This window comes from Martes martes (assembly GCF_963455335.1).
Source record: "Martes martes genome assembly, chromosome: 2".
Classification (NCBI taxonomy): Eukaryota; Metazoa; Chordata; class Mammalia; order Carnivora; family Mustelidae; genus Martes; species Martes martes.
The window spans coordinates 46,930,308-46,958,140 of record NC_137889.1 but is presented as its reverse complement, the minus strand read 5'-3'; the positions used below and the strand labels follow the sequence as shown (position 1 = coordinate 46,958,140).

Below are 27,833 nucleotides of genomic sequence, written 5' to 3'. Positions count from 1 at the left end.
AGACATTAGGTGACTTGCTCAAGGTCAACTTCAAGAGGTGCCAGAAGCAGGACCACACACAGGGCTGACCCCAAAATCCGAGCTCTTCTTACCCCACTGTAAAATATGGTTTCCAGGGCCCCATAGAAAAGACCAAGCTTTTCCCTGAGCAACACCTAGAAGGGCAAACCCAGAACAGAGCAGCTAGCAAAGAGCTCTCCGTAATGGGACCCTTTTTCCCTAGGCACCCCTGAGTCCCGGGGTGCGGGAGGAGCACCCCTTTGGCCACTGTAGCCCAGTGATCCTAAGGCAAAGAGCTCAATAACAGGAATGAATCCCAGGGAAGGCCCCACCCTGCCCAACCACTCGTACGCTCACGCGGCTTTCCCATCAGGACACAACCAGCTTCCTTACTTGGCCTCTGCAAGGCTTTCAGCTTTGACTGCTTGGTTCCCTGAGTGAGGGGCCGGATCTTGAGCACAGAAAAATCCTTGGTCAGGGCTTCAGCGGCTATGGAAAGAAAACAGATCTGGAGCCATCCCTGTTCCTCCTGGTGAGGCCCCATCAGGGCCAGGGAGCGCATGTACCACCCCAAACTGTTGGAGCTTCTCTGTGCACCCCCTTGAAGCTCAGGGACTGGGCTGCCCTGACACCACTCCGAATGGGCAAGAGATGGCCGCCATCTGTTCACCTCATCCCCCTAGAGCTCCACAGGCCTGCAGAGACCACCTGTGCTCTCAGATGGGGAGCCGGTGCAGAGCCCAGCCTCCACGCTCTCCCCTGGGCCAGTCTGGAGCCACACCAGCGAGGCTGCAACTGCTGACATCAGGGAAGGCAGGCTCCCACCTCCCACCTTCTAAAGCCCAGGAGCTTCGAATAAACCCTCCCCCTTCCCCACTCAAGACTCTCCCGGTGCATGCCCTCACTGCCCAGAGCTATGCTGGAGCCACAGGGTACCTGGGGCTATGGCACGTCACACACGTCACACACAGCACGAGAGCTGTGTAAGCTGTGTAAGCCAAGGCCAGGACGGGACCTGCTCCTCACACACAGCTTGGCAGAGCTCAGGAGGCGGCCACGGCCATGCCGCATCCAGCACTCTTTCTTTCCATGGCACCCTGTGGCCACCCTCCCTGCCTGCCCTCAGTCGCCTCCTTCCCTGGTGCTGCAGCAGCCATCACGGCCCAGTCCTCCTGAGCCCCCAACACCCCCAGCTCTCCTGATAACTCGGTCTGAGTCAACTATGGCCTCTCCCAGCTCTGCTGCTGTTCAGAAGCTCATGGTTATGAAAAGCCCAGCCAAGGGAGTCAGGGGTCTCCATAAATACACCCAAAGTGAGCCGTGGTGTGGCAGGGGTGGCTTGGGAGTGTGGCCGAGTGAGGGAAGGAGCACTGCGGTCACAGCCAGGGGACTGGCTGACGTCCCCAGGTTCGACCCTGGGAGGCCTTGTAACCTGGGACAGACCACTGTCTGGGAACCTCGGTCTCCCCATCTGTAAAATAGAAGTAACCTGACCTACTTCTTGAGGCTGCAATGAAAGCTGAGAAAAAACGCATCTGCTTGAACCATATGAAATCCCCAGTATTTAAAAGGCTTTTTTCACTTATAAAAAGAGCATGTTCCTACGATTTCATTTCCCATGCGGAAGCAGCCAGAGCTCAGCCTGTGACATGGCTCGGTAAACATCACAGGACTCTGAAACCTCTGACCTGAAGGCACCACCACAAGCTGCCCGGCCCAGCACCCCCTCCACTGCCTCTGAACTCCCAGACTGGGAGGGCTGCAGGGCCACTTGCCCAGGTGAGCCTGCACCCGACACAGGTGATCCTTCCCTTGAAAATGGCAGTCAGAGAAAGGGCCGAGTACACCACGAAGCTGCATTACCTGAGGCCAGGCAGGGAAAGACACCGAGCGCGTGCGTGTCATCTACCCACTGAATCTTGAGCCCCTTCTCTCTGTGCCAGGGAAGAGGAGACAGTAAGCACAAAAGCAAAACCCTTTCTGCAGGAGTCCCCTCCCACCTCTGATCCTCCAACACTACGAGCCCAAGACAAGTTCCTATCTCCCCTGCAAGGAGACAACGCTTTGCAGCCAACTTTCTCAAAGGCCACACGGTTGGCCTCAGAAGGACAAGTATCAGCCCTGTGGATTGGTGGGTCCCAGATTCCTAGAGCTGAGGAAGCCAGGACTCAAAGAGCTCGAAGAGCACGGTGCCAAGGGTGAAGAAGTCTCCACGCACGCACCGCCAAGGTGAGGCCAAGGCCATGGGAGACAAAAGGGTTTACATGCCGGGGACAGGGGGCAGAACCTAAAATAAGCATGCCCGTGTTATTGCTCCTGGTCAGCTTTCTTCCTACTGCCCAAGAAAGCCACACTGAGTCTGAGGCTGATGAGAGGCCAAAAGCAGTTTGAGGCCCGTTTCTCTGTGGGTACTGCCCACGCTGGCTGAAGGAGTCACAGAAAGCCCCCGTTTGGCCGCACCTTTACAAAGCGAGAGCAGATGAGTCCCTCCTGCCCTACCAAGCTGCCCCTTTGGCATTCCTCAGGCTCAGGCTCAGGGAGGCAAGGGAGGGCAGTCTGGGAAGCAGTCATAAAAGGGGGCCATGAAAAAAGACATCTTTATTCATTTTTTTTTTTCAAAGATTTTCATTTTATTTGAGAGAGAGGGCAAGGAGGAGGGGCAGAAGAGAGGGAAAAAGAGTCCCAAGCATACCCCACTGGTGAGTGCGGAGCCTAACACAGGGCTCAATCTCAACACCCTGAGATCATGACCTGTGCTGAAACCAAGAGTCAGGCATTTAACCGACTTTGCCACTCAGGAGCCCCAAGAAAGGGATTTTTAAAAAACTAAGCTGGAGGAGCATTTGGCTGACTGTCAGTGGAGCATGTGACTCTTGATCTCAGGGCTGTGGGTTCAAGCCCCATGTTGGATGTAGAGATTACTTAAAAATAAAAATCTTTGGAAAAAAAAAAGACTAAGCAGAAAAAGAGAAAGGAGACTGAAAAAGGAAAATGGACATTAAAAAAAGAAAGGGGGAGGGAAGGAGAGGTGGAAGGAGGAAGGAAGGAAAAAAAGGAGGAAAGACTGGAGTTAGATCAAGAAATTTTGAGGCAACAGGGGCGCCTGGGTGGTTCAGTGGGTTAAAGCCTCTGCCTTCAGCTCAGGCCATGGTCCCAGGGTCCTGGGATCGAGCCCCGCATCGGCCTCTCTGCTCTGCGGGGAGCCTGCTGCCTCCTCTCTCTCTGCCTGCCTGTCTGCCTACTTGTGATCTCTGTCTGTCAAATAAATAAATAAAATCTTTAAAAAACAAAAAAAAAAAGAAATTTGAGGCAACAGAAATCTTGCAGTACACCCCCTTGGTGCCCATCTCCACCCTGACTCTGCCCCAGGGCATTCAGACCCAGCTCACCCCAGAAACAGTTCTGGCACAGAAATGGCCCTCAGTCTGTAGACTGACTGACGGGGTGGCCAGGATGTGGAGCAAGAGGAGGCAGTAGGCTGCCTGCGTCCTGCACCTGACAGGGAACCCAGCTCCCAGCAGGCGTGCGGGTGCGCAGGAGGCGGCAGGGGAGGGGGGGCAGGATGGATGCCAGCAGGACCAGATCTAGAGCCCCTGAATATGTCCCCCACTAAAAAACCAGCTCTCCCCTTCTGTACTGTCATGGCCAGCAAGGGTACAGAGCCCAGAGCAACCACATTCACTTTCTGCCCTTCTTTCCAGACAGCTAGACCCTGGGGGAGGGGCAGCAAGGGTCCCCGACAACACAGTGACGTCCCAGCGCCCACCTCCCCTGCTTCCCTGAAGTCTTGTGAGCACTCACTGGAAGTCAGAAAACGCAGCCAGCAGATCCTCAGTCTTGAGTGTTGGGTCAAAGTCATAGATCTCCACCACATGGGCAAAATCCTTCTCTCCGGGCAGTTCCTCCACGAAGGAGGACGTGTCCACATGGATCTTCTCTACCTGAATGTCCTTCTCCGTCAGGTTGTCTGTTATCTGGGAGAGATCACACCCTTCAGCAAGGGGAGCTCTGACACGCAGGGCTCCACACATATGCTTTCAAAACCACACACCGAGTCCTGCAGGCAGAAGCGGGACTCACATGGCAGGGAGCAGACCACTGCAAGCGGCTTCCCACGGGAGCCACACCTGGCAGGAGTCTGGGAAAGGCAGCATGATGGCAGAATAGGCTAGAAGGTGGGGAGGCGGGAGTTTTTCGGAAGGTACCTCACTTTTATGGAGTCCCCATTAGGGAACTGACATTTACGTGCATTATGTTTCACAGTATCCCCTCTTTATGGACAAGAGCACTATAAATCAAAGAGTTAAGAAATTCTGCCCAGGAGTGCCCTGGGTGGCTCAGTCGTTAAGCGTCTGCCTTTGGCTCAGGTCAGGATCCCGGGGTCCTGGGATGGAGTTCCGCATCAAGCTCCCTGCTGGGGGCAGGGGAAGCCTGCTTCTCCCTCTCCCACTCCCCCTGCTTGTGTCTCCTCTCTTGCTATCAAATATATAAATTTTTTTTAAAAATCTTTAAAAAAAAGTAATTCTCCCCAAAGATACATAGTAAGAGACAGAACTGGGCAAGTCCAGGATCCTTCCTCCCCTTATTAACAATGTGATATTAAGCAAGTCTACCTGGTCTCTAGCCTTCATGCATAACACAGTAGTAAAAGATGCCCACCCTCTCAACCCAGGAGCCAGACTCAGGGGCAGACACTCAGTTCCAAGGAAAGGAGATTTGTAACACAAAGCCTCAGGCAGAAGAACCAGTCTCATGACCAAGGCCTGTAGTCCCTTACAAAGCAATTCTTCACATCCTGTTAACTCATGAGACAAAATATTATTATCCGCCTCTCAGATGAGGCGGATAATATATAATATATATAAAATAATATATAAACAAAATGACTTGCCCGTGGTTGCAGGGGACTGCACGGGAACCCAAATCCACACCGCTGACCCCGTATCCTGAACCCATCCTCCCAACTGTGTCAGTCCCAACTCCTTCGGTCAAGTCCCAGCGTTCCACCCCTATGTCTCCTAAGGGACCCCTATCACCCAACACCCAGCCCCTCCTCGCCAGGACCCTTGTTCACTGTCCGCCCACGACCACACCCACCTCACTTCCGCCCTCCCTTTTCTGGGCTTAAGAGCCTCATCACCTCCTGTAGCAGCTCACTGTAATCGTCCCAGGAGCAGCTGCCGGGCCCCTCCTCTTCCGCCTCTTCCTCTTCCTCCTCTGCCGCCAGGCTCTTCTCCACCTCATTCCCATTCCCCTCTTCCAAGTCCAGCCGCAGACTGGACCCCAGCCGTGTGGCCATCTCCAACCCATCTCCCATCCCTGAGTGGCTCTCGGGCCTTGGGGACTCAACACCAAGTGGGTCCAGTAGCTGCTCATTGTCACAGTGTTGGTCTGGGCCCTCTGGGTCCTCAGGAGCCTGAGTCATCAACACAGGGAAGTCCTGCTCAGAGCTGAGGTCCCCAGCACCAACATTTCCAGGTTCTTCTGGGAGCCCGCCAGCTGGAGGGTCTCCCTTGAGCCCTAGGGTAGAGGGTGGCACCCCTTTTTCTTGCCTGCGCAGCACTCGAGGCACATACAAAGCCTGGTCCGGTTTGCGTCCACGATGCCACCGGCCAGCCCGCGCCCCTCGAGGACCCACAGGTGCTCCTTGGTTTGAGGTGGGCCGGGGACCTCGGTACTTGCTAAGCTGGGAGGCAGGAGGGTGGCCAGGGCCAGAGAGTCCATCTGAACTGGGTAACCTGGAGCAGGAACAGGAAGTATGATCAGAGCAGTGTTTAGGACAACGGTTTACTGGCGCTACCTGCCATTCAGGCATGAGGCTTTCGAGTCAGCATTAGGGCAAAACCAACGCCACAATGACCCCTGGAAATACCACAGGGAAGGCACTGGAGAGGAAGCTGAATGCCACATTTGAAGAAGAAACACCAGCCTTCCCCTCCGGTGTCATAAACTATGCTGGAGATACCGGAATCTTCAGGTATACACTAGATAAAAGTAAGTACTTGCATTTAGGAACTTGGTTATTAGAAAATACATAATGTTGGGGGCATCTAGGTGGCGCAGTTGGTTAACTGTCCAACTCCTGACTTCTGCTCAGTGATCTCAGGGTCATGATCTCAGGGTTGTGGGATCAAGCCTGACATCGGGCTCTGTGCTGAGCATGGAACCTGCTTAAGATTCTCTCCCTCTCTCACTACCTCCCCTCTCTAATTAAAAAAAAAAATACATAACTTTAAATACTAGGATCATAGTGGTTATAAGATCCTGTGAGATGCACACATAATAGAAATGCGTGAGGCTCGAGTGTGCTTCTCACACTCCACGGCCTCTCAGAGCAAATGCTCTCACTGCTTCAACTGCTCTATTTTTCTCTCTTTTGGCCCAAGCATATAGCTGAATTTTCTGAATGAATCCCACAAACCTGCCCCGCTGCTGAAACAGAAGGCGGGCACTGACCTGAAGCAGCTGAGGTGGGGACAGGAGCAGCAGCCTGGAGACTGCGGGCCCTCGTTCCTGACCAGCTTACCCGCCAACCCACAGGGAGCTGCCGAGGGCCCCCCACGGCACTAAGATACACACCTGATATCCAAGTGACAGATGACTGTCCTTCTCCTCCAGCCCTCCCCAACAGAAAAGCTGCTCAGAAGATCAAAATTCTCTGCTGTCCTGTGGATCAGGTACCGCAGGCGACTGGAGAGTGGGGGGAAAAGAAGCACCCTGGGAAGGGATGGGAATGAGTGCTCAGCGGGCTGAGGGCCTGACCCCCACCAGGTCCATGCCCAGCTCACAGGAGGCTTGACACTAGGCCCCTCTGCCCCCCTGCGTCCCTGGCCAGCTGCAAAGAGGTTATCACAGGGAGTTACTGGTACCATTCCATTCTTGGGCTGACACCCTTAGATCTCTGGGTGATGCTCAGAATTACACAGGAAAGATGTGGCTGGGAGAGGCTAGCGAGGAGGTTATTAAACCCAAAGGCCAAGGCCAGACGCAGGGAGGAACGAGCTACTTGGGAAGGGGGCACAGGCGGCTCCCCGTGAACCCACTCTTCCCAAACAGGCAGCCGTCCACCCTCCACCCCACTCCCCGCCCCAGCTTACTTTGACAGCTGCTTCTGCAGCAGAAAGCGGTCCAGCTCCTCCTGGATGCGGTGCACAAAGTCATTCTCGGCGGAGGAGAGGAAGACACCGTCCAAGCAGAGAAGGGCCAGGGTGACAGGTGGGAGAGCCTGCGGGGCAGACGGGACCCGGCGGGATCAGAGCACAGACCCCGGGCCCACCCACAACCCCGAGTGGTGGTGCCGACGGGTCTTAGAGGCACCGCGGTCAAGGTCTCTCCTCCGACAAAAAAGCAGTCAGGAGGCGGGGGGAAGGAAGTGCCCAGGGTCCCCGGACAAGCCGGTAGCGGGGTCAGGGCAGCGAACGACTCCTTGCCCTGCCGGAGCGCGCACCCCTGCACGGCGAGCCCCACGCTGCCTCGCCCTCCCCGGGCCGGGCCAGGGAAACGGCGCGGCGCCTCGGGGGCCTGTTCAGCGGGCGCGGCGGGCCCTCCCCAGTCCCCGAGCGGGAGGCCTAGGGGGCTCGGGGCTGGCGACCCAACCCCAGGCCCGCACGCCGCACTCACAGCCGCTACCCCGCGCGTTGCCGCCGCCGCTCTGAGGGTTCCCGGAAGCCCGCGCGCCCCGACGCGCCCGGCATCTCCCGGCCTCTGCGGAGCCACAGCGCCACCGCGCGGCCCGGGGGAAGCATCGCAGAAATGGCAGAGGGGCGTGTTCGGGATTTTTTTTTTTTTTCCCCCGTGAGAGCACACTGTCTCCTAGTATTAAGTTCAGCAAACACTTTTGCGTGGCTCCTACGTGCAAGGTCGTGGAGTACCAGATTTCCCGGTTCAATGCTCCCCTTCCGAGGCACCTAACAGAGGAATAAGGAGGAAGGAAGTTTCTGGGCACCAAATATTTCACCACCTCTCGCCCCTCCATCCCTTCCCTTCTTTTGCCCTCATTGAGGGAATCTTCACAGAAGTCCAGCTGGACGCCAAGGGGTCACTGACAAGGTATACCAGCCTTGTGGGTAACTGGGCGAAGTAGGCACTAGCATGGTGACTTGACGGCCATCAAATTATACTACCCTTCTACATCCACATCTACATCCAGCACCCACCTTAACTGGGGCTTGAAATTCTCGCCATCAGACAGCTCCTCCTGGCTATTATCATCTAGAGCTGAAATCCTCCTGTGTCCTGAGAGGTGCTGAAATGTAAGCCCATGATCATCCTGAATGTAGAAGCTCAGAGCAAAGCAAGGCCCTGAGCTAAAAACACCAAAGACCCAGGTTTCCTACAGAGATGGCACCATCTGAACATGCCCTGCAGTCAGATATGGGCAAGGTTATGGGGACAGCATAGCTCAAAGGTGGGCTGGGAGGAGAGGCCTGGAACAGAAAAATGGAGAAAAATTAAGACGCATTTTGCTTTCTCACAGTTTTTCTCCGAGTATTTCTTAAGAAGATGGTGGTATTATATCACATTTACAAATACAATGTTTCTAGGGGGTGCCTGGGTGGTTCAGTGGGTTAAGCCTCTGCCTTCAGCTCAGGTCATGATCTCAGGGTGGGGATCAAGCCCCGCATCGGGATCTCTGCTCAGTGGGGAGCCTGCTTCCCTTCTCTCTCTGCCTGCCTCTCTGCCTACTTGTGATCTCTCTCTCTGTCAAGTAAACAAATACAATCTTTTTTAAAAAAATGATGTTTCTAGATAGTTGGGAGAATAAAAAGGGCCTAGAATAAAGACATAACACAGTGCAGGGAGAACTCAAGGGAGCCAAGTCATGAGTCTCTTTTCTGGGTATGGTCGTGAGGAGCTTCTGAAGACCTGACAGATCCTCGAGCCCAGCCTGGAGGGGCTTGCAGTTCCTGAGAGGGCAGAGGATGGGAGGCTGGCAGGAAGAATGAGAGACACCCTTTGGGTTTCTGACCCCACCAGGCGTACCCACACTCCACACGGGCTTGAATGAAGCCGGAGCAGGCCGGGAGAGAACGCTGAGTGGCCACACGATGGCACTGTTTCTCTGACCAGGCTCCCTCGACTGGGCGGCGTGAGGCCGGGAGGCCAGCCCGTTTAGCCACAGCTAGGGACCAGAACTTACCTGGGAGGAATATGCCTGGGGACTCAGAAAACAAAGGCCCAACTTTCTCAACAAAGTGGCCATCTCTCCCCAAAACAGAAGGGCAAATCAAAAATCCCGGAAACAAGCCATGCCCCCACCTCTTTAAAGCTGGTCTGCAGGACAGATGTTCAACACATTCAGAGACAGAAAAACAAATCTCCTAAAGGAGGGCTGCCCCCCAACCACTTCTACCACACCTTCTTCAGGTGGCTCAGAAGCTAAACAGAAAAAAAGGTGTCAGCACGCGGGCCTCCACCATGGGTGGACCTCCTGAAAGGATGCTTCCAGAAATGCGGAAGGGAGTCAAAGTGCTTCTACACACACGATTTTGGGACAGTATCAGGTGAGGATAAAATGGGCCCTATTACTCAGAGGGGAGTGAACAGAACAAAAAGCACAAAGGATAAACAGAATTTCTACAGAAAAAAAAAAGGATGAGCATGTAGCAGGAAAAAGAGCAGAGCAGGGCATAGGCGGTAAGAGGATACTGGATGATTCTCTTGAGAAAAGAGAATACAATTTCAGTTAATAACTGCTTCACATTCCCAAGGAAATCAAAGAAAGACTGATTTCCATGCCACGGTGGATAAACCAACAGATTGAGATGAAAGAGAACTGTCAGAGCCTTGGAAAGATGTAAAATAGGCAATCACGTTCATCGCAGAAGCAGCGAAAACTAGAGGCAACACGGCAGCGCCGCGGAGTAAACGCTGGTGGGAAAGAAGATGACTATTTACAGAAAGCTTGCCGTAAGTCCTCACAGCAGCTCTTTCAGATGGAGATTGGGAGCCTATTGTACTGGAGGAAACTCAGGTTTAGCCAAGGACACGCAACTACAAAGCTCGGAGTTGGAACCCACTCAAATCTAGTTCTAGCCTGACTGCCACACCCATGCTCCCAAACACCACGGGATTAAGATTCTCCATCTTGAGAATGTCATCAGACTCATCTTGGTGGCCTGGAGCCAGATGCAGAAATCAGGAATGAAATAAGTTCGATGAATCCATCAGTTGAAGAAGCATGCTTGTATATGCTATAGAACGTTTCCCATAACAGGAGGCGTGATTGGAAGATTTTGAAAGATTATGAAGGCAGGGGACGCGGGGTCCCAAACAGTCCTATATGGAGAGATGGACCCAGAGTTCCCTGCTGCAGTAGTGTGCTCTTTGTGTTTAAGGTGAAGTTTAAGAATATCCAGTTTATGGGCACCTGGGTGACTCAGTTGGTTAAGCACTGCCTTCAGCTCAGGTCGTGATCCCCGAGTCCCAGGATCGAGTCCCACATACAGCTCCCAGCTCCACGGAGAGTCTGCTTCTCCCTCTGACCTACTCCCTTCTTGCACTCTCTCTCACTCTCTCTCTCTCAAATAAATAAAATCTTAAAAAAAAAAAAAAAAAGAATATCCAGTTTATGACTGTTCTCGAAAGTCCTTGTAATGTTGGTATACATAGTTCGGCATATTGGAGAATCTAACACATGACGTGGTGATTCCAATTTAAAAAGTGAAATGGATCTCAGACTTACAATTTTAAAATGGGTAGATGTAATGATGTGGAGAACAAAGGCCAAAGAAATGTAGATAAATTTAAATTTCCATGCAACTTGCAGCCCATTGACAAATACTTGAGACAGGCAGAGTAAGATATTCGTCCAGGAGCTCATAACTGTCTTAATGCTCTGCTAGAGGCTTGACAGCATCTCAGGCCTCCAGGATCCTAGAAGTCTTATTTAGCCTATGAAAATCCTTTCGGAAACTTCTTCTGTCTTTACTTCTCACCCTTAACTTAGAAGTATAATCAGAGCACCTGGGCAGTTCAGTGAGTTAAGCGGCTGCCTTCAACTTAGGTCATGATCCTAGGGTCCTGGGGTCAAGTCTGGCATCAGGCTCCATGCTCAGTGGGGAGCCTGTTTCTCCCTCTGCCTCTGCCTGCTCCTCCCCCTCCTTGTGCTCTTGCTCTCTGTCAAATAAATAAATAAAATCTTTTTTTTAAAGTATATAATCAACAGCTCCTCATAATCCCAATATAGCTCTTCCTGCCCACAGGTCCTGTCCTGGTGCTTTAATAAAAACACCTTTTGCACCAAAAACATCTCAAAAATTCTTTCTTGACCATTTGCTCCAGGCCCACATCACATCAGTTAAGAGTATTTGACTAAGTTGGTAAACAGTATTATAATATTAAAGAGAGCTAGATTTACAATATTTTAAGATCAACAAGAGTTAAGTACAACACAGAGAAATATTTTGCTTTATAGCCCACAAGGTCATCAATTTTATATGCATAAAAAAGTGAGGACTTCTGGAATATAGAGTAAACATACTTTTCCCTATTCCTCCTACTAAATATAACTAAAAACCCTGGACATTATATATAAAACAAACATAAGGAGACTGAAAGGCAGAGAGAAGAAGGCAGACCAGCTAGGGATCTCAGGATTCAAGGAAAAACAAAATGGTATATTTCCTGGGTTTTCTTTATGCCTCAAATTCCCAGACTTCGACCTTGAAGCCAGCAATCCAGAAACATCAAAAGACACAGACAAACAAAACAAAAACCTAACAAAAGCCTTTTTTCACTCAGCCAAAGGGGCAGGCTAGCCAGAAAGAAAACTTTAGGACAATAATTGTTCTACCACAGCCAAACATTGTTCTCACTCAAAACAGCAAAACATAATAGGAGCCTAGATTGCCAGCTTCATTAGCTTGTAATAAAGCGCCACAACCTTCCTACCAAGACAATGTCAGAGAAGGTCCAGTAGGGAATTGGGACTTTCATGCTCTCCAGGCAGTAATGAGCCCTGGCCCCTGCCTACAGCGTCAGTAGACACCACTAGAGAACCTAACTTCCATCCCCAACCAACAGTAATGAGAAGCCTTCACCTCGGGTGTCAATGGCAGATGTGTGGGAAGGCTGGATTTTAGAACCCGTCTGGCAGTAAAAAGATGCCCCCCCCCATGCCTCTGATAGAATGGTATCAGAAAGAGACAGCTAAAACAGAGATATCACTAAGATCCAGAATCTTATAATATAACGTAACACCCAAGATGTCCAGAATTCAATCAGAAATAACTCATGATACCAAATACTAGGAAGACCTCAGACTCCACGGGAAAAAGGCAATTGATACAAATACTAAGATGCCAGAAATGTTACACTATCGGACAAAGATTTTAAAGTAGCCAAGATAGAAGTACTTCAACAGGGGCACCTGGGTAGCTCAGTCAGTTAAGCATCTGCCTTTGGCTTAGGTCCTGATCCCAGAGTCCTGGGATTGACTCCCATATCAGGCTCCCTGCTCAGAAGGGAGTCTGCTTCTCCCTCTCTCTCTGCCCCTCCTCACTCCCCACTTGTGCTCTCTTTCTCTCTCTCAAAAAAATAAATAAATAAATAAATAAATAAAATCTTTAAAAAAATTAAAAAGAAAGAAAGAAATGATTCAAGAAGCAATTGTGAATGCACTTGGACAAATGAAAAAAGAAGTCTCAGCTAAGGCATAGAACATGTAACAAAGCACCAAAAGGAAATTTTAGAATTGAAAAATACAATAATGAAAATTAAAAACTCAGTGTAGAATGGAAGTGGAAAAGAAAAGAACCTATGAACTAGAAGATAAAACAATAGAAATGACCCAATCTGAACAACAGAGAGTAAGAAGACCTGGGATTGAGCCCCATACCAGGCTCCCTGCTTGGCAGGGAGCCTGCTTCTTCCTCTCCAGCTCTCCCATGTTTATGTTCCCTTTCTCACTATCTCTCGCTGTAATAAATAAATAAATAAAATCTAAAAAAAAAAAAAAAGACTGAAAACAAAAATGAACAGAGACTAGGGATCTGTGAGATGTTAACAAAACAATTTTACATTCATTTTATCAGAGTCCCAGGGAGGAAAAAGAGGGTGAGGTGGAAAAAGTGGTCAAAACAATTGCTGAAAACTTCTGAAATTTGGGGAAAAATCCACTTGGAAATTCATGAAGGGTCAATTTACCAAGAAAACAGCAATCAAATTTGAAGAAGAAATTAAGACAATCTCAGATAAAGGAAGAGTAAGAGAATTTGTTTCCAGGAGACCTAGTCTAAAAGAACAACTAAAAGAAGTTCTCTAAATAGAAAAGAAACAATAAAAGAAAGAATCTTAGAACATTAAGATGGAGAAAAGGACAAAGTAAGCGTAAATATAAGTAATACAATAGACTTGGTTTCTCTTCTTAAATCTTCTAAATTGTAGGGGCGCCTGGGTGGCTCAGTGGGTTAAATCCTCTGCTTTCGGCTCGGGTCATGATCCCAGGGTCCTGGAATCGAGCCCCACATTGGGCTCTCTGCTCAGCGGGAGGCCTGCTTCCTCCTCTCCCTCTGCCTGCCTCTCTGCCTACTTGTGATCTATCTCTCTCTGTCAAATAAATAAATAAAATCTTTAAAAAAAAAAAAATCTTCTAAATTGTGCTTGATGGCTAAAGCAAAAATTATAACTATCTAGTGCAAATATTTAAGACAATTTATTGTAATTTATTATAATTTATTATAAGTGGAAGAGTTTAAAAGGACATAAAGGGAGGTAAGATTTCTACATTTTACTCTAGTTGGTAAACTGAGAACACCAGAAGACTCTGATACCTAAAGCAACCATTTAAAAAAGCTATATAAAGAGACATTTAAAAAATACTATGGGTAAATCAAAATGGAATTCTAAAAAATGTTCAAGTAACCCACAGAAAGGCAGGAAAAAGAAAACAGAAATGAAAAACAAAGAAAGCAGGATGCCTGGGTGGCTCAGTCGGTTAAGTATCCAATCTTGATTTTTGGCTCAGGTCATTATCTCAGGGTTGTGAGATTGAGTCCCACATTAGGCTCCACACTGGGCATGGAACCTGCTTAAGATTCTTTCTGCCCATTTCCCTCTGCTCCCCATCCCCTAAACACACACACACACACACACACACACACACACACACAAGCAGACTTAGACTCTAAAATATTACTAATTACACTAAATACAAATGTTCTAAAAACACCAATTGAAAAGACAGATTGTCAAAGTCAATTTAGAACCATAGATATATGCTATCTGCAAGAAGCTTACTTCAAATAGAAAAAATATAGGCAGGTTGAAAGTAAAAGGATGGAAAAAGATCTGTCATGCAAACAGTAATCGAAGGAAAGCAGGTGTGGCTATATTAATTTCAGATAAGGTAGAATTCAGAGCAAAGAAATTAGCTGAGAGAGAGACGGACATCGTATAATGACAAAAGCATCAATTTACCAAGAAGACATAGCAATCCTAATGTGTAAGTGCAAAAGAAAAGAACTGCAAAATATGTAAAGCAAAAACTCATAGAACTGAAAGGACAAATGACAAGGCCCACAATTATAATTAGAGATTTTGACATCTCTCTTTCAACAACTGATAGAATAACTAGACAGAAAAGCAGCAAAAATATAGATTAATTCAACAATACCAATAATCAACAGGATCTAATCAACATGTGTGGCACCTGGCTGGCTCAGTTGATAGAACATGTGACTCTTGATCTCAGGGTTGTGGGTTCAAGCCCCACGTTGGGTATAGAGTCTACTTAAAAAACAAATGAATGAAATAAAATAAAATAAATAAAACAGGATCTAATCAACATGTGTAGAATACTCTACCCAACAACAGCAGAATACACCTTCATTTTAAGTACCCATGGAACATAGTCAAAGATAGACAATTTCCTAGACCACAAAACAAACCTCAACAAATTTAAAAGAATTTAAGTCATACGTTATCTGTTTTCTGACCACAATGAACTCAAACTAGAAATAAGTAACAGAAAGATAGCAGGAAAATCTCCAACCATTTGGAAACTAAAAAAACATGCTGGGTCAAAAAGGAAATTAAAAAACACATGGGTCAAAAAGGAAATTAAAAAACACATGGGTCAAAAAGGAAATTCTGTACAAATTCTGTAAAAATACATTGAATGGAATGAAAATGAATAGAACATATCAATATTTGTGGAAAACAAAAAATTAAATGCAACCATTAATTAAAAAAATTAAAATGCAACCATATTTTGTTAAAACAAAGGAAAACATGAAGCTATAAAGTGGCTTGCCATTTTATAGACAGACAGACAGACAGACAGACAAATGGCAGATACAGATCATGGCAAGATTCTTTTCTCTGGGCATTAAAAGAAGACAAATATAAGATTGAGGTGGAATACAAAGGGGAAAAATCAAGTGGCTGCAGATTTCCCTAGCAACTCAAATGCCACAGGAAAAGGGAACACTATCTGTGGATGTTTAAAGGGGAAATGTTAAGAGCACAAAAATCTATAAACCGCGATGGCAGCTGGAAGATGTTTCCAAACTTGCAATGACTTCGTAAGTCTTTCTCACAGAAATTCCGCTGGGGGAAATGGAGTGGTCCTGGCCTGTCTATGGTGGAGATGCCAGGACATTGGCAGACACTGTTTATAGATACCCTGTCTGTGTCCTGCATAGCTTAAGTCTCAAGACTTCTGGAAAATCCACAAATAACTGAAATTGCTTTCTCTAATGACCTAGTCAATCTATTCCAGAAGAGATGGCCTGACCAATCTCTTTGGTAGCTGTGAGCTAAATTACCCTAATTAGAAAAACAAAATTCACTCTTTGTAGACTAGCACCTTGCCGCCCCCCCCCCCCCCCGCCTTGCCTTCTTCCTTGCCTTTTCCTTATGTAAGTCCTTTTTTTGGTTTTCTTCTCTTTTTTTTTCTTTTTTTTTGGTCTTTGTTCACCGATAAGAATCTAATGCCTGTCCTTGGTGTTCTTGTGAGTTAGTTACACAACCCACTAAAGGATGTTTCTTTTCTTTTTCCTTTTTAAATTTATTTATTAATCATTTTTATTAACATATAATGTATCATTTGCCCCAGGGATACAGGTCTGTGAATCGTCAGGCTTACGCACTTCATGGCACTCACCATTTCACATACCCTTACCAATGTCCATAACTAAATGATGTTTCTAAGCTTTGCCTTGACATTACCCTGGGAAGCGACTATAAGACATAATGCAGGGGGTGCCTGGATGGCTCAGTGGGTTAAGCCTCTGCCTTCAGCTCAGTTCATGATCTCAGGGTCCTGGGATCGAGCCCCACATCAGGCTCTCTGCTCACTAGGGAGCCTGCTTCCCCCCCTCTCTCTACGTGCCTCTCTGCGTACTGGTGATCTCTCTCTGTCAAATAAATAAATAAAATCTTTAATTAAAAAAAAAAGACATAATGCAGACAACTAAGGGATGAATAAAAATAAATGACTTACAAACTGGGATGTCATGAGAGAGAATGCTTTCAGTTAAGTGAAATAATCACAGCAAGAAAATGGTATACAGATATCATAATTCTTGAAAGAAGAGTTACAGAATGTAAAAAACAAACCGTTTTTTATCACAACAGATTAGGACAGGAACCCCCAAATGCATTCTAAAGTGTGGAGGAAGAAGGAAGGGCGTATTACTGAAGGGCATTCAGTAAGTAATATTTTTTCCAAGTAACTGGCAGAGACTGGGGACACTAGTTAATAAAGAAGACTGAACTTATAGCAAAATACCGCCAAAAATATAATACAAGGGGAGGGGGGAAGAAAGCTTAAAGAATGGACAAAAAAGAGGTGATGGAAGTAACATTAAATAAAGCCTTGGCAAAAAAAAACCAACAACAACCCATATATGGTGGTCTCCCTGATATGAGGAAATTGAGAGGCAACGTAGGGGGTTTGGGGGGTAGGAAAGGAATAAATGAAACAAGATGGGATTGAGGGATACAAACTATAAGAGACTCTTAATCTCACAAAACAAACTGAGGGTTGTGGGGGTGGGGGACCGTGGGGGGGGTGGTGGTGGTAGGGAGAGGGTGGTTGGGTTATGGACATTGGGGAAGGTATGTACTATGGTGATTGTTGTGAAATGTGTAAACCTGGCGATTCACAGACCTGTACCCCTGGGGTTAATAATACATTATATGTCAATTAAAAAAATAAAAAATTTTAAAAAAACCATATATGGGATAGATTCTATTATATAATGCACATTAAAATTGATTCAAAGAGCAAAATATCATTCTATGTTCTTTACCAAACTCACACCTAGGACAACTCTATGCAAATTTATTTAAGGATCTCAATAAAATAGTCAAAACACCACATGGAACTTAATGGGAAACACTAGGAATACCACATTAATTTCAGAGCAAGCCAGGGATATTCACCAATGCCTTTTGTTGTTGTTCCTGCTGTTGTTGTTAAGATTTTATTTATTATTGGGGCGCCTGGGTGGCTCAGTGGGTTAAAGCCTCTGCCTTCAGCTCAGGTCATGATTCCAGGGTCCTGGGATTGAGCCCCGCATCGGGCTCTCTGCTAGCGAGGAGCCTGCTTCCCCATCTCTCTCTGCCTGCCTCTCCGCCTACTTGTGATCTCTGTCTGTCAGATAAATAAATAAATCTTAAAACAAACAAACAAAAAAGATTTTATTTATTTTTAAGTAATCTCCACACCCAACATGGGGTTTGAACTCACAACCCCGAAAGAGCAAGAGTCCCATGCTCTACAGATTAAGCCAGCCAGGCACCCTTCCGCAACGCCTTTTTTACCATTTTTTTCTAGAGGTCCTAGCAAAAGCAATTTGGACATAAGAAAGAAAACTGGAAAGGTTGGAAATTTGATGAGATCCAACAAAGTATCATCATTTGCAGAATATTTTTTTCCCACAGAAAATTTCAAGATCCACTAAGAAAGTCTTAATAAGCAGGAACTGTCTCCAGAAATGAAGATCATTTGGAGCAGAGGAAGTGGGAATGCTAACAGAAGGGCAGAGGAAGGCAGGGGTGGGGAGGCTGGAGAGAAAGGACAGAGAGACCCACCCTTAGACCCTGCTCTACCTGATAGGTCTCCATGTACACCATCCCCTGCTGTGGAGGGTCCCCACCCCAGCCCCAAACTCTGAAGCTGTTTGTTGTCCTTCAGTAGCTAGGAGAACACTTGTCTGGCTAGCCCAAGTTCTAGCTCCCTTCTTAAAGGGCCAGGGTAACAGGAACCTCAATGGGGAATGGGGGGGAGGGGTGTGTCTCACTGGTGGGCTGCGGGGCTCAGGCCCGTCATCATCTCAGCCTCCAAGCTCCTGCCAGGGACTCCTTAGGAAGACTGAATGCTAGTGTTTGCACAGCCCCCCAAACCCAGATCCGTTTTCCCCAGTTCAAATGCTACTTCACAACAGCCCCTATAGCAGCCATGGGCCTTAAAGGACGGGAGGAAAGAATGGATGTTAAGTCTTTGGAATGGCACAGGAAGTGCCCATGCTTAAAAGTTCAATGAAAGAACAGGGCACAAAGTTGATGTCCTCGATTTAGAAAAAGACAACAGGAAAAAAAAAAAAAAGGAAAGAAAATATACTAAAATGTGGGAAGTGGTTGTCCCTGAGCGGTTTTATTATGAGTTGTTTTCTTCTCTAGACTCCTAAACCTTTCATGCAAATTTTCTAAAATATATCTGTAGAATATGTGTATTTCCACAGTATATGTATAAACATATGCTATTTTTATAAGCAGAGAAAAGACACTTATTTCTCGATCTTCCCAACCATTCAAAGTAACACTAAGCAAAATTTCTTAAAACTTAACTGAGCAAACATTTTTAAAACGACCTTCCCTTAATTGCAAAATCCACAGACTTCCAGCTCTCCCCAATGTAGTCAGCTTGGGCAGGATCTCACTTACATGAGCTAAGGCAGCGGGAAAGCCTTTGGCTCAGCAGCCTCATTTACTCGGCTCCCACAGTGGGTTTCGCACTTTCCATACGTTATCCCGTGTCATCCCTGCTGAAATACCGAGTAGTGGTTATCACTTCCACACTACAGACATAAAACTGGGCCCCCAGCATTCAGTCCATGGCCCATCCCATTGCTCTGCTACAAGAAAGCAAAGCCGGGATTCAAACCCAGAGGAATGGTCTGAGTCTGCACTCTCTCCCCTATTCTAGTAATTTCCCAACACTTTCAGCTGGGGAGCCCTCAGTTCAAACAAATGCCTTATGTGTTAGTTTGCTACGGCACAAAACACTTCAGACTGTGTGGCTTTAACACACTTTTGTTTTTTTCCCCCTGCAGTTCCAGGAGCTGGAATTCCAAGATCAAGGTGCTAGCCGGGATGGTTTCCTCTGGGACCTCTCTCTTTGGCTTGCAATGTGGCTGGTCTCTGGCTTCTTCACCTGGTTGTCCCTCTGTGCACGTGGGCCCCCGGTGTCTCTTTGTATGTCCAGATCTCATCTTAGAAGGACATCAGCCACACTGGATTAGGGCCTCCCCCAAGAGCCTCATTTTCATTTACTCACCACTTTAAAGGCCCTACATCCAAATACAGCCACATTCTGAGATCCTGCTGGTTAGGCCTTCAACACGGGAATTTTGAGCAAACACAATTCAGCCCATAAGGCCTGGACTCTAAGATGTAGGTGTGACCTGTCTGGGCTCAAGCTGGGCTGGGAGGCCTGGAGCCCAGCTCCGCCATTCACTCCCTAATACCCCTTTATGGGCTCAAGAAAGAATAATTAGGAAGTCACTCCTTTCTACGACTTTGGAAAAAGAAAATATTCAAAGAAACTCAGTAAAATGAAACTCTACATGTGAGCCATTTCTGTGAAAATACAGACGGAGCCATCAGCTGACTGACTGTGAAGACTGCCATATTTCATCTGGTATGTTCCTCATTGTCCCTCTGTACTGGCCAGAAAAAAATGGATTATTTTTTTCCTTACCCAGTTCACAAACTGCAAGGATAGAAAGCACCCCAGGAGGTACTAAACTTTGTCCTTATATATATATATATTCAAAGATGAAATATTAAGCATTCTGGCTTCATAATCAGCATATTGGATACCTGGGGAGTGGATCATTTATAAGTATCTTCCTCCTCTAGACAACAAAATTATTTTTGTTAACACTCACATAGTAATCGGTAATAATCATTATTGTCTTGATTCGTTCGTTAGCTTAGCAACAATTCCCATTTAAAAAAGAATAAACTTGGGGCGCCTGGGTGGCTCAGTGGGTTAAGCCTCTCTGCCTTTGGCTCAGGTCATGATCTCAGGGTCCTGGGATCGAGCCCCACATCGGGCTCTCTGCTCAGCGGGGAGCCTGCTTCTCCTGCTCTCTGCCTACTTGTGATTTGTCTGTCAAATAAATAAATAAAATCTTTAAAAAAAAACACTTAAAAAAAAAAGAATAAACTTCAATTTAGGGATATTCAAATCTGGTAAAATATATCGTGCATGAACTAAAATTTGCACTTACCAAACAAAAATACACCAAACACTTTGTATTCTTTCAGTGTTTTAAATTCTAGACACAAGTAAAACTCCAAGTGGTCATAATTAAAATGACATAATTACTGTAACTCATACTCTTTCTTTTGTATTTACAATTGCTATGCTATCCTGGTCAATTTTGAACCTACCGTTTAAACACAGGAATTTGTAATATCATAATGATTGAAGACATGAACTGTACCTAAAATGAGTTTTAAAGATTCTAAGCTATTAAAAACTTACTTTTAAAAAAAAGATTTATTTGGGACGCCTGGGTGGCTCAGTTGGTTAAGCAGCTGCCTTCGGCTCGGGTCATGATCCCGGCGTCCTGGGATCGAGTCCCGCATCGGGCTCCTTGCTCAGCAGGGAGCCTGCTTCTCCCTCTGCCTCTGCCTGCCACTCTGCCTGCCTGTGCTCGTTCGTTCTCTCTCCCTCTCTCTCTCTCTGACAAATAAATAAATAAAATCTTAAAAAAAAAATAAAAATAAAAAAAAGATTTATTTATTGTAGAAAGTGCTTGTGTGCGTGTGCCCACGGGGGCTGGGGCGGGGGCGGGGGAGGGGTGCAGGAGGCGAGAGCTGAGGGAGAGGGAGAGAGAGAATCCTTGCTGAGCACTGAGGTCACTCTCAGGACCCTGAGATCATGACCTGAGTGGAAGAGTCAGTCGCTCACCTGACTGGGCCATCCAGACACCCCCAAGAACTTACTTTCAAAACAAATGTGTAGCAGCTCACTATATCACTGTGAACTCCCTAAATTAGCTTCCAAGTATAAGGTTTACTAAAGGTAATAATAAATATGTTCCCTTTGAAGCTTACATAACCACAGTCATTATTCCGAACTTAGACCAATACATTATTTTTTCAGGAAAGTATTTATTACCCACTAGAATGGCCAGCACATGGTGATAATAAAAACAGACTGGGTTTTATTGTTTCGATCCTATCTGTTGAAAATGCATCCTCTTGGGCCCACACCTGGAGTGGGAAGCTCCCTCTGCTGGTGGAATCAGGGTAGAGGTCAAGTTGGAGTAGAAGTCAGGAGTTCACCAGAAGGCAAAGCGTAGGGGCACTCTGGGTGGCTCAGGCGGTTAGGCGTCTGCCTTCCGCTGAGGTCGTGATCCCAGGGTCCTGGAATGGAGCCCCACATCGGGCCCCCCGCTCAGCGGGAAGCCTGCTTCTCTCTCTCTCTCTCTGCCTCAAATGAGAAAGACATGAAAGGGCAGAATCAATAGAACTTGCTGGTTCTCTTTCGGTTTCCAAGACAGTACAGGTTTCTGGCTTCCTCCTTCTTCTGGGCTCCACTTCTCCTAGTCTCTGGAAGCTAGAACGCCTCAGGGCTCCGTCTGGGACCAAGCCTCGAGTTTATTCCTCCCCTGGTTTCCACATCAGAGCAGCAGCTGCCCTCTTGTTCAAGGCCAGTCATCTCTTACCCTCCCTTTCCTTCCCACCTGACCCCAAGCCCTTGGGAACCTGCGGGCACTGTCTCCCACGTACCTCTGCAAACTGGCCTCTTCTGACACCCACGTCCTATCCCTATTGTGTCCCTCCAAATTCCATGTCGAAGTCCTAGTCCTTGAAACCTCAGTATGTGACTGCATTTGGAGCTGGGGCTCTTTTTCTTTTTTAAGATTTTATTTATTTGACAGAGAGAGACACAGCAAGAGAGGGAACACAAGCAGGGAGAGCAGGAGAGGGAGAAGCAGGCTTCCCGCTGAGCAGGGAGCCCGATGCGATGCGGGGCTTGGTCCCAGGACCCCGGGATCAAGACCCAAGCCGAAGGCAGATGCCCAACCAACTGAGCCACCCAGGTGCCCCACGGAGCTAGGGTTTTTAAAGATGTGCTTCAGTTAAAATCTGTAGGCTCGGCCCTAATCTAACATGCTGGTACCCTTAGAAGAGGACATTTGGACACAGACACTTCACTAGGTTAAGGAAATTTCCTGCTAGTCTCTAGTTTATTCACTTTAATAAATCATAGATGAGTGTGGAATTTTATCACATGCCTCTTCTGTGGCTATTGAAGACGTGATGAGATCTACTTTAATCTGTTCATGTGGGTGGGGCTGTCAGGAGCCCATATGGTAGCTTTGCGTATCTTCCTTCAGGTAGACACAGCCCCATGCCAGGGCCCACAGCTTGGCAGCAAAGCTGGAACTGAATTTCAGCCCCCTTCAGCCCACACAGAGGCTATACCCTATGAGGAGTCTGGCTCCAGGCCAAAGCCTATGTGTGATGCTTCAGGCCTGACGGCTGGCAAGTGTGAAGGCTTTGCCTGGCAGCCCTCAGGGGGTGCGGGTGGGAGTGGGGAAGCTGCCTTCCTAAGAGACTTTGATGCCCAGCCTGTACATTGCCACCTGGAGGCAGCCACCATTGAGGGCTCAGCTCCCTAGCCCAGCCATGCTCTCACATACACCGGCAGTACCTGCATTCCTAGCCCAGGAGTTTTTGCTGGGGGAGCAGCGGGGTCAGCTCAGACACTGGCAGATGCCACTGCCTCTAGCCCTTCCCCCTACACTCCCCCTTGTTTCCAGCTCCATCAAACAGTGAGAGCTTTTGTTGGTGGCTCCCTGAGCCATGAGACAATTCCCTTCCCCACTTCACTGATTCAGCTAACCTTCACTCGCTGCTGTTTCGTGGAGGGAAAACAAGACTTCGTGGAAGCCAACATCCTTTCCTGTCGCCTCCTGCTTACACGAAGTAAATAAAGGCCTGCCCGTGACTTCTGGTTTGGCTCCTGGTCTTACTAGATACTTGGACTGCTGGCAGCTCTGGGACAACGTACCCAACCGTATCTGGTGGCTTGGTGGCAAATGATATTAGATTTTCTGATATTCAATCACCCTTGAAAAATGACGATAAAGCAAAGTTGGTAATGCAGGAAATTTTTTAGAAGATATTTTGCTAGTAGGTTCGCTGAGATTTTTAGTGGCTCATTGATTTTCAGTTTTTTCTCTTCGTTTTTCAATACTAGCATGTACAAATATAAATTGTCCCCTAAGTATCTCTTTAGCCCCATTACATGCATCTTAGTATGTCGAGAGGAGAGCGTGGACAAAGACACTGATGTGGGAGCATTTTTGGCAGGTTCAGGGTCAGTGAGGGAGGCCGATGTGGCTACCCATTTTCTACTTTTTTATTTTTTTAAGATTTTATTTACTTATTTGACAGAGAGAGAGACAGCGAGAGCAGGAACACAAGCAGGGGTGTGGGAGAGGAAGAAGCAGTCTTCCCGCGGAGCAGGGAACCCGATGTGGGGCACAATCTTAGGACCCTGGGATCATGACCCAAGCCGAAGACAGAGGCTTAATGACTGAGCCACCCAGGTGCCCTCATTTTCTACTTTCTAATATAATTTATTCTCTGAGACTGGGGTTATTCAGGAATATTTCATAATGGCCAAATGTATGTCTTCTTTAAATTAACCCATTTCTTTTGCCTTGTTGCAGCAGACAGAGCATTTTAAATTTTGTTTATTTATTTAAGATTTTATTTATTTGTTTGACACAGAGAGAGCACAAGTAGGCAGAGAGTCAGGCAGGCAGAGAGAGGAAGCAGGCTCCCTGCCAAGCAGAGAGCCTGATGTGGGACTCGATCCCAGGACCCCGAGATCATGACCGAGCCGAAGACAAAAGTTTAACCCACTGAGCCACCCAGGCACCCGGCTTCTTGTTTTTTTGCCATGTCTGCTCAAAATAGCACGGTCTGATCCAGAATTATGGCCTCAGTATGTGCTGCCAATATTTCTGTCAGTACGCAGAAGACAGAGGCTTCATTACGTTGGATTAAGTGAACCTCCTTTAGTGCATCATCCAAGACACCTACCTTAATGCCAACCCATTGCACATAAAATAAAAATATTCCCACTAAAAAAAAGAAATAACCCATTTCTGTACATATCTAACTTAATTGTATCGTGATCGGAGAATATAAATATGATTCTGATCTTTTGGTCTTTTTTGTGACTTGTTTTGTGTCCTAGTACACAGTCAGCTTTTGTAAATATTCTGTGTATACGTAAAAAAGGAATAGCCTCAGAGTTCCTGACTGGCTCTGTCAGAGGCGTGCAGGACTCTTGATCTCAAGGTCATGAGTTCAAGCCCTACCACTGGGTGTAGAGATTACTTAAATAAATAAAACTTTAAAAAAATGAATAGTTTCTTTTTTAAAAAATTTTTATTTATTTATTTGAGAGAGAGACTATGAACGAGGAGAAGGGGCAGAGGGAAAGGAAGCAGGCTCCCTGCTGAGCAGGAGCCAGACACAGGGCTGGGATCCCAGGACCGTGGGACCACGACCTGAGCTGAAGGCAGCTGCTTAACTGAGTCACCCAGGCACCCCAAAAATGAATAGTTTCTGATCATTGTATACAGAGTTGAAGATACTGCCATTGGATCAAGCATGCTGTGTGCTTCAAATCTTCCACGGCCTCTTAATTTTTGGTCTACTTGATATCTGAGTTGATCCCACTCTGTTAGAATTGTTGGGTCCCCCCAAAACAGGGTACCCCCAATAATGGGTGCGTGATTAAAGGAGTGAGACGGATACAAAGCAAAGGTCAGGCAAAGCTTTATTTCACACCAAGCTTGCATCAAGAATCAGACCAGCCATCAAACAGACCAGTCCGGGTCGCCCCTTACTGAGGACAACCCCTCCCTGCTTTCCAGACTAACTTTTTGTTTGTTTGTTTGTTTTCTGTATCTTTATTATTTTTTTAAATTTTTTTATTTTAATAAACATATAATGTATTTTTATCCCAGACTAACTTTTATAGAGCAAAGGCCATGTGGTTGGGCGTGGCCACACACAGGTGGCTAATTGAATTGCAATTTACCCCACAATAGCCATAGAAACTAGCCCATCACCTTGGTAGCTAGGAGACAGTGTGCTTCCCCACTGACTGAATACCTCTACTTGGCCCCACCCACACTCGTATTTGGACTTTGTTACCTGGGACTGGTTTCCTGGGCTTGCTTTTAAGTAAGTTCCCGGGGAGGGGGGGGGGAGCAAAAGCAAGTTAAGTTTTACAACAAAATGGCAGTTCAACCAGGGTGGGGCCGCTCTGGCTGAATAGGCCCTTACATTCCCCCCTTTTCTTTGGAGATTAGTCAAATCTTTGACTTTTCAGCCAGTTCTATGTCCCTTTAACAGCTGCCAGACTGTTTTAATGATTCCAGAGTGATTTACCCAGAGACAGCTTTTCTCTCCTAGGGGTACGCAGAGCCCCATCTTTTCTAGAAATAACATATCAAGCCCTTATTGTCTATATTTCCCACCTATACTTTAACAATAGAAGCAATAATGAATGCAATGAACTCATTTGTCTTTTGAGTCTTAGCTTCAGTCCACGATCGTTGGGGTCCACTGGTAGCAGCATCCACCTCTGGGGGGCGTCCTCATCCTTGGCTCGTTTGACATGACCTGCGTGAATCCAGGCCCCGATGCCTTCTACTTTCACAGCCGTGGGGGTGGTCGGGATGACAGCAAACGGTCCCTTCCAGTGAGGCTCCAAGCCTCCCACTTAGCGGCAGCGCATCCAAACCAAGTCCCTGGGTTGGCGAGGATGCGGCTCCTTCCAAGACAGACTGCAATGCCTGCAGTGACTGGAGTACCGACTGATCAGTCATTACTGCTAGGCCAACCTCTTGTAGCCGAGGACAGAGCAGGGGGTGGGGTCTCCTTGTTTAAGCTGGGTGTACATCACACCCTGAGGAGAGCGAAGGGAAGGAGATTCCACCCATCCACCATCAGTGTCCAGAATTAGCTCTGCCAAAGTCTCTTTGAGAGTCCGGTTCATTCTCTCTCCTTGCCCAGAGCTCTGGGGCCCGTAGGCACAATGTAGTTTCCAATTAGCGCCCACGGCCTTGGCCAATGCCTGTGAGACTGAACTCACAAATGCAGGGCCATTGTCTGACCCAATCACAAGAGGTAACCCAAACCTCTAGTAGCCTTTTTGGCTACTCTAAGGACCTTTTTTATATTTTTATATTTTAGGAAGAGGCTTTCATTGAGGTTAAACAAAAACCTTGTTGTTTAACCCTTAAACTGTCCCTGCTCCCCTTCCCCCAGGGGATTCACTTAAAAACAAGTCCCGGAAACGAGCTCCAGGTACCAAAGCCCAGATACAAAGGTGGGTCAGGCCAGGTGGAGACATCTGATCAGTAGGGGGTTGCATACTGTCTCCCTAGCTACCAAGAAGTATGGGCCCCCGCCCTTTGGGAACCCTTTTGGCACCAATCCTAATCAAGGTGTAATAGGCTGATTCAAATGTCTACTAGGGTAAATTGTAATTCAATTGGTCACCTGTGCGTGGCCAGGCCCAACCGCATGGCCTTTGCCCTTAAAAGCTAGACTGTGAAACAGAGAAGGGTCACCCTCTCTTGTAAGAGGTGCGGCCCCGAACGTTCGGTCTGATTCTTGATGCTTGGCATGAAATAAAGCTTTGCTTGACCTTCGCTTTATATCAGTCTCGCTCCTTTAATCATGGACCCATTATTGGGGCATAACAGCTACCACTCCTGCCATCTCATGTTTAGCAAAAAAAAAGCCTCTACCCAGCCTACCATCCATATAGATGTTGGCGGTCTTACCCTTGGCTATCTGTAGTGCCTTGGTGAGTGCAATCAGCTCCGCTTTTTGCACCGAGGTTCTGTGTGGCAGGGCTGTTGTCTGGAGTTCCTGCTCAGGGGAAACCACGGCAGCCCCCACATACCTCTTTCCATCGACCATGTAGCTACTCCCGTCTGTGAACAGAATCATTTCTGCATCCGGGAGGGAAATGTCTCTAAGATCCGGCCTTATTCCTGTGACCTGGGTTAGGACCTCTCCACAGTCATGTGGGTGGTCAGCCAGCACCTCTGGTAGCAATGTGGCTGGATTTAGCACCGCCTGAAGCTGGAAGGTCACCTTTGGTTCATTGAGGAGGAGGGCCTGATATCCCGTCACTCAGGCGTTTGTCATCCACCGGTCTGGTGGAGTCCGGAGAAGGCCCTCGACAGTGTGGGTGGTGGTCAAGATGAGATTTTGACTCAAAGTCAATTTGCTTCCATCCTTGCCAGGAGGGCCATGGCAGCAATTATGCAGAGGCAAGGGGGGAACCCAGCCACTACTGGATCTAGCTTTTTTGCTAAGATAGGCAACTGGCCTTTACCAAGGCCCCAGAGTCTGAGTCAAAACTCCTTTAGTCGGTTTGTAGAGAGGTCGTGCCATCTCCGTGAACCGCGGTATCCACAGCCTGCAGTAGCCCACCGTCCCAAGAAACTCCCTCTTGGAGATCAAAGCCTAAATAAGTGGCGTGGCTCTGACAAAGCTGTGCTATCATTGCTGACACCTGATGCCCTTTTCCTGCAGTCTGTAAG

The 27,833-nt window shown here is 47.3% G+C and overlaps 1 protein-coding gene across 1 annotated transcript in view; it reads right to left on the bottom strand.

Moving 5' to 3' along the window:
* R3HCC1 (R3H domain and coiled-coil containing 1) overlaps positions 1–27,204 on the bottom strand; it is a gene marked incomplete at its 5' end in the record, with an annotated part of 28,278 nt that extends 1,074 nt beyond the window's left edge. The window contains 9 exons of the mRNA XM_080796294.1: positions 394–489; positions 1,864–1,934; positions 3,802–3,974; positions 5,141–5,738; positions 6,580–6,717; positions 7,098–7,225; positions 7,621–7,704; positions 10,042–10,118; positions 27,039–27,204. Coding sequence (XP_080652420.1) covers positions 394–489; positions 1,864–1,934; positions 3,802–3,974; positions 5,141–5,738; positions 6,580–6,717; positions 7,098–7,225; positions 7,621–7,704; positions 10,042–10,118; positions 27,039–27,204 — 1,531 coding nt within the window. The remainder of the gene's footprint in view (positions 1–393; positions 490–1,863; positions 1,935–3,801; positions 3,975–5,140; positions 5,739–6,579; positions 6,718–7,097; positions 7,226–7,620; positions 7,705–10,041; positions 10,119–27,038) is intronic.
* Between the last annotated feature and the right edge of the window lie 629 nt (positions 27,205–27,833).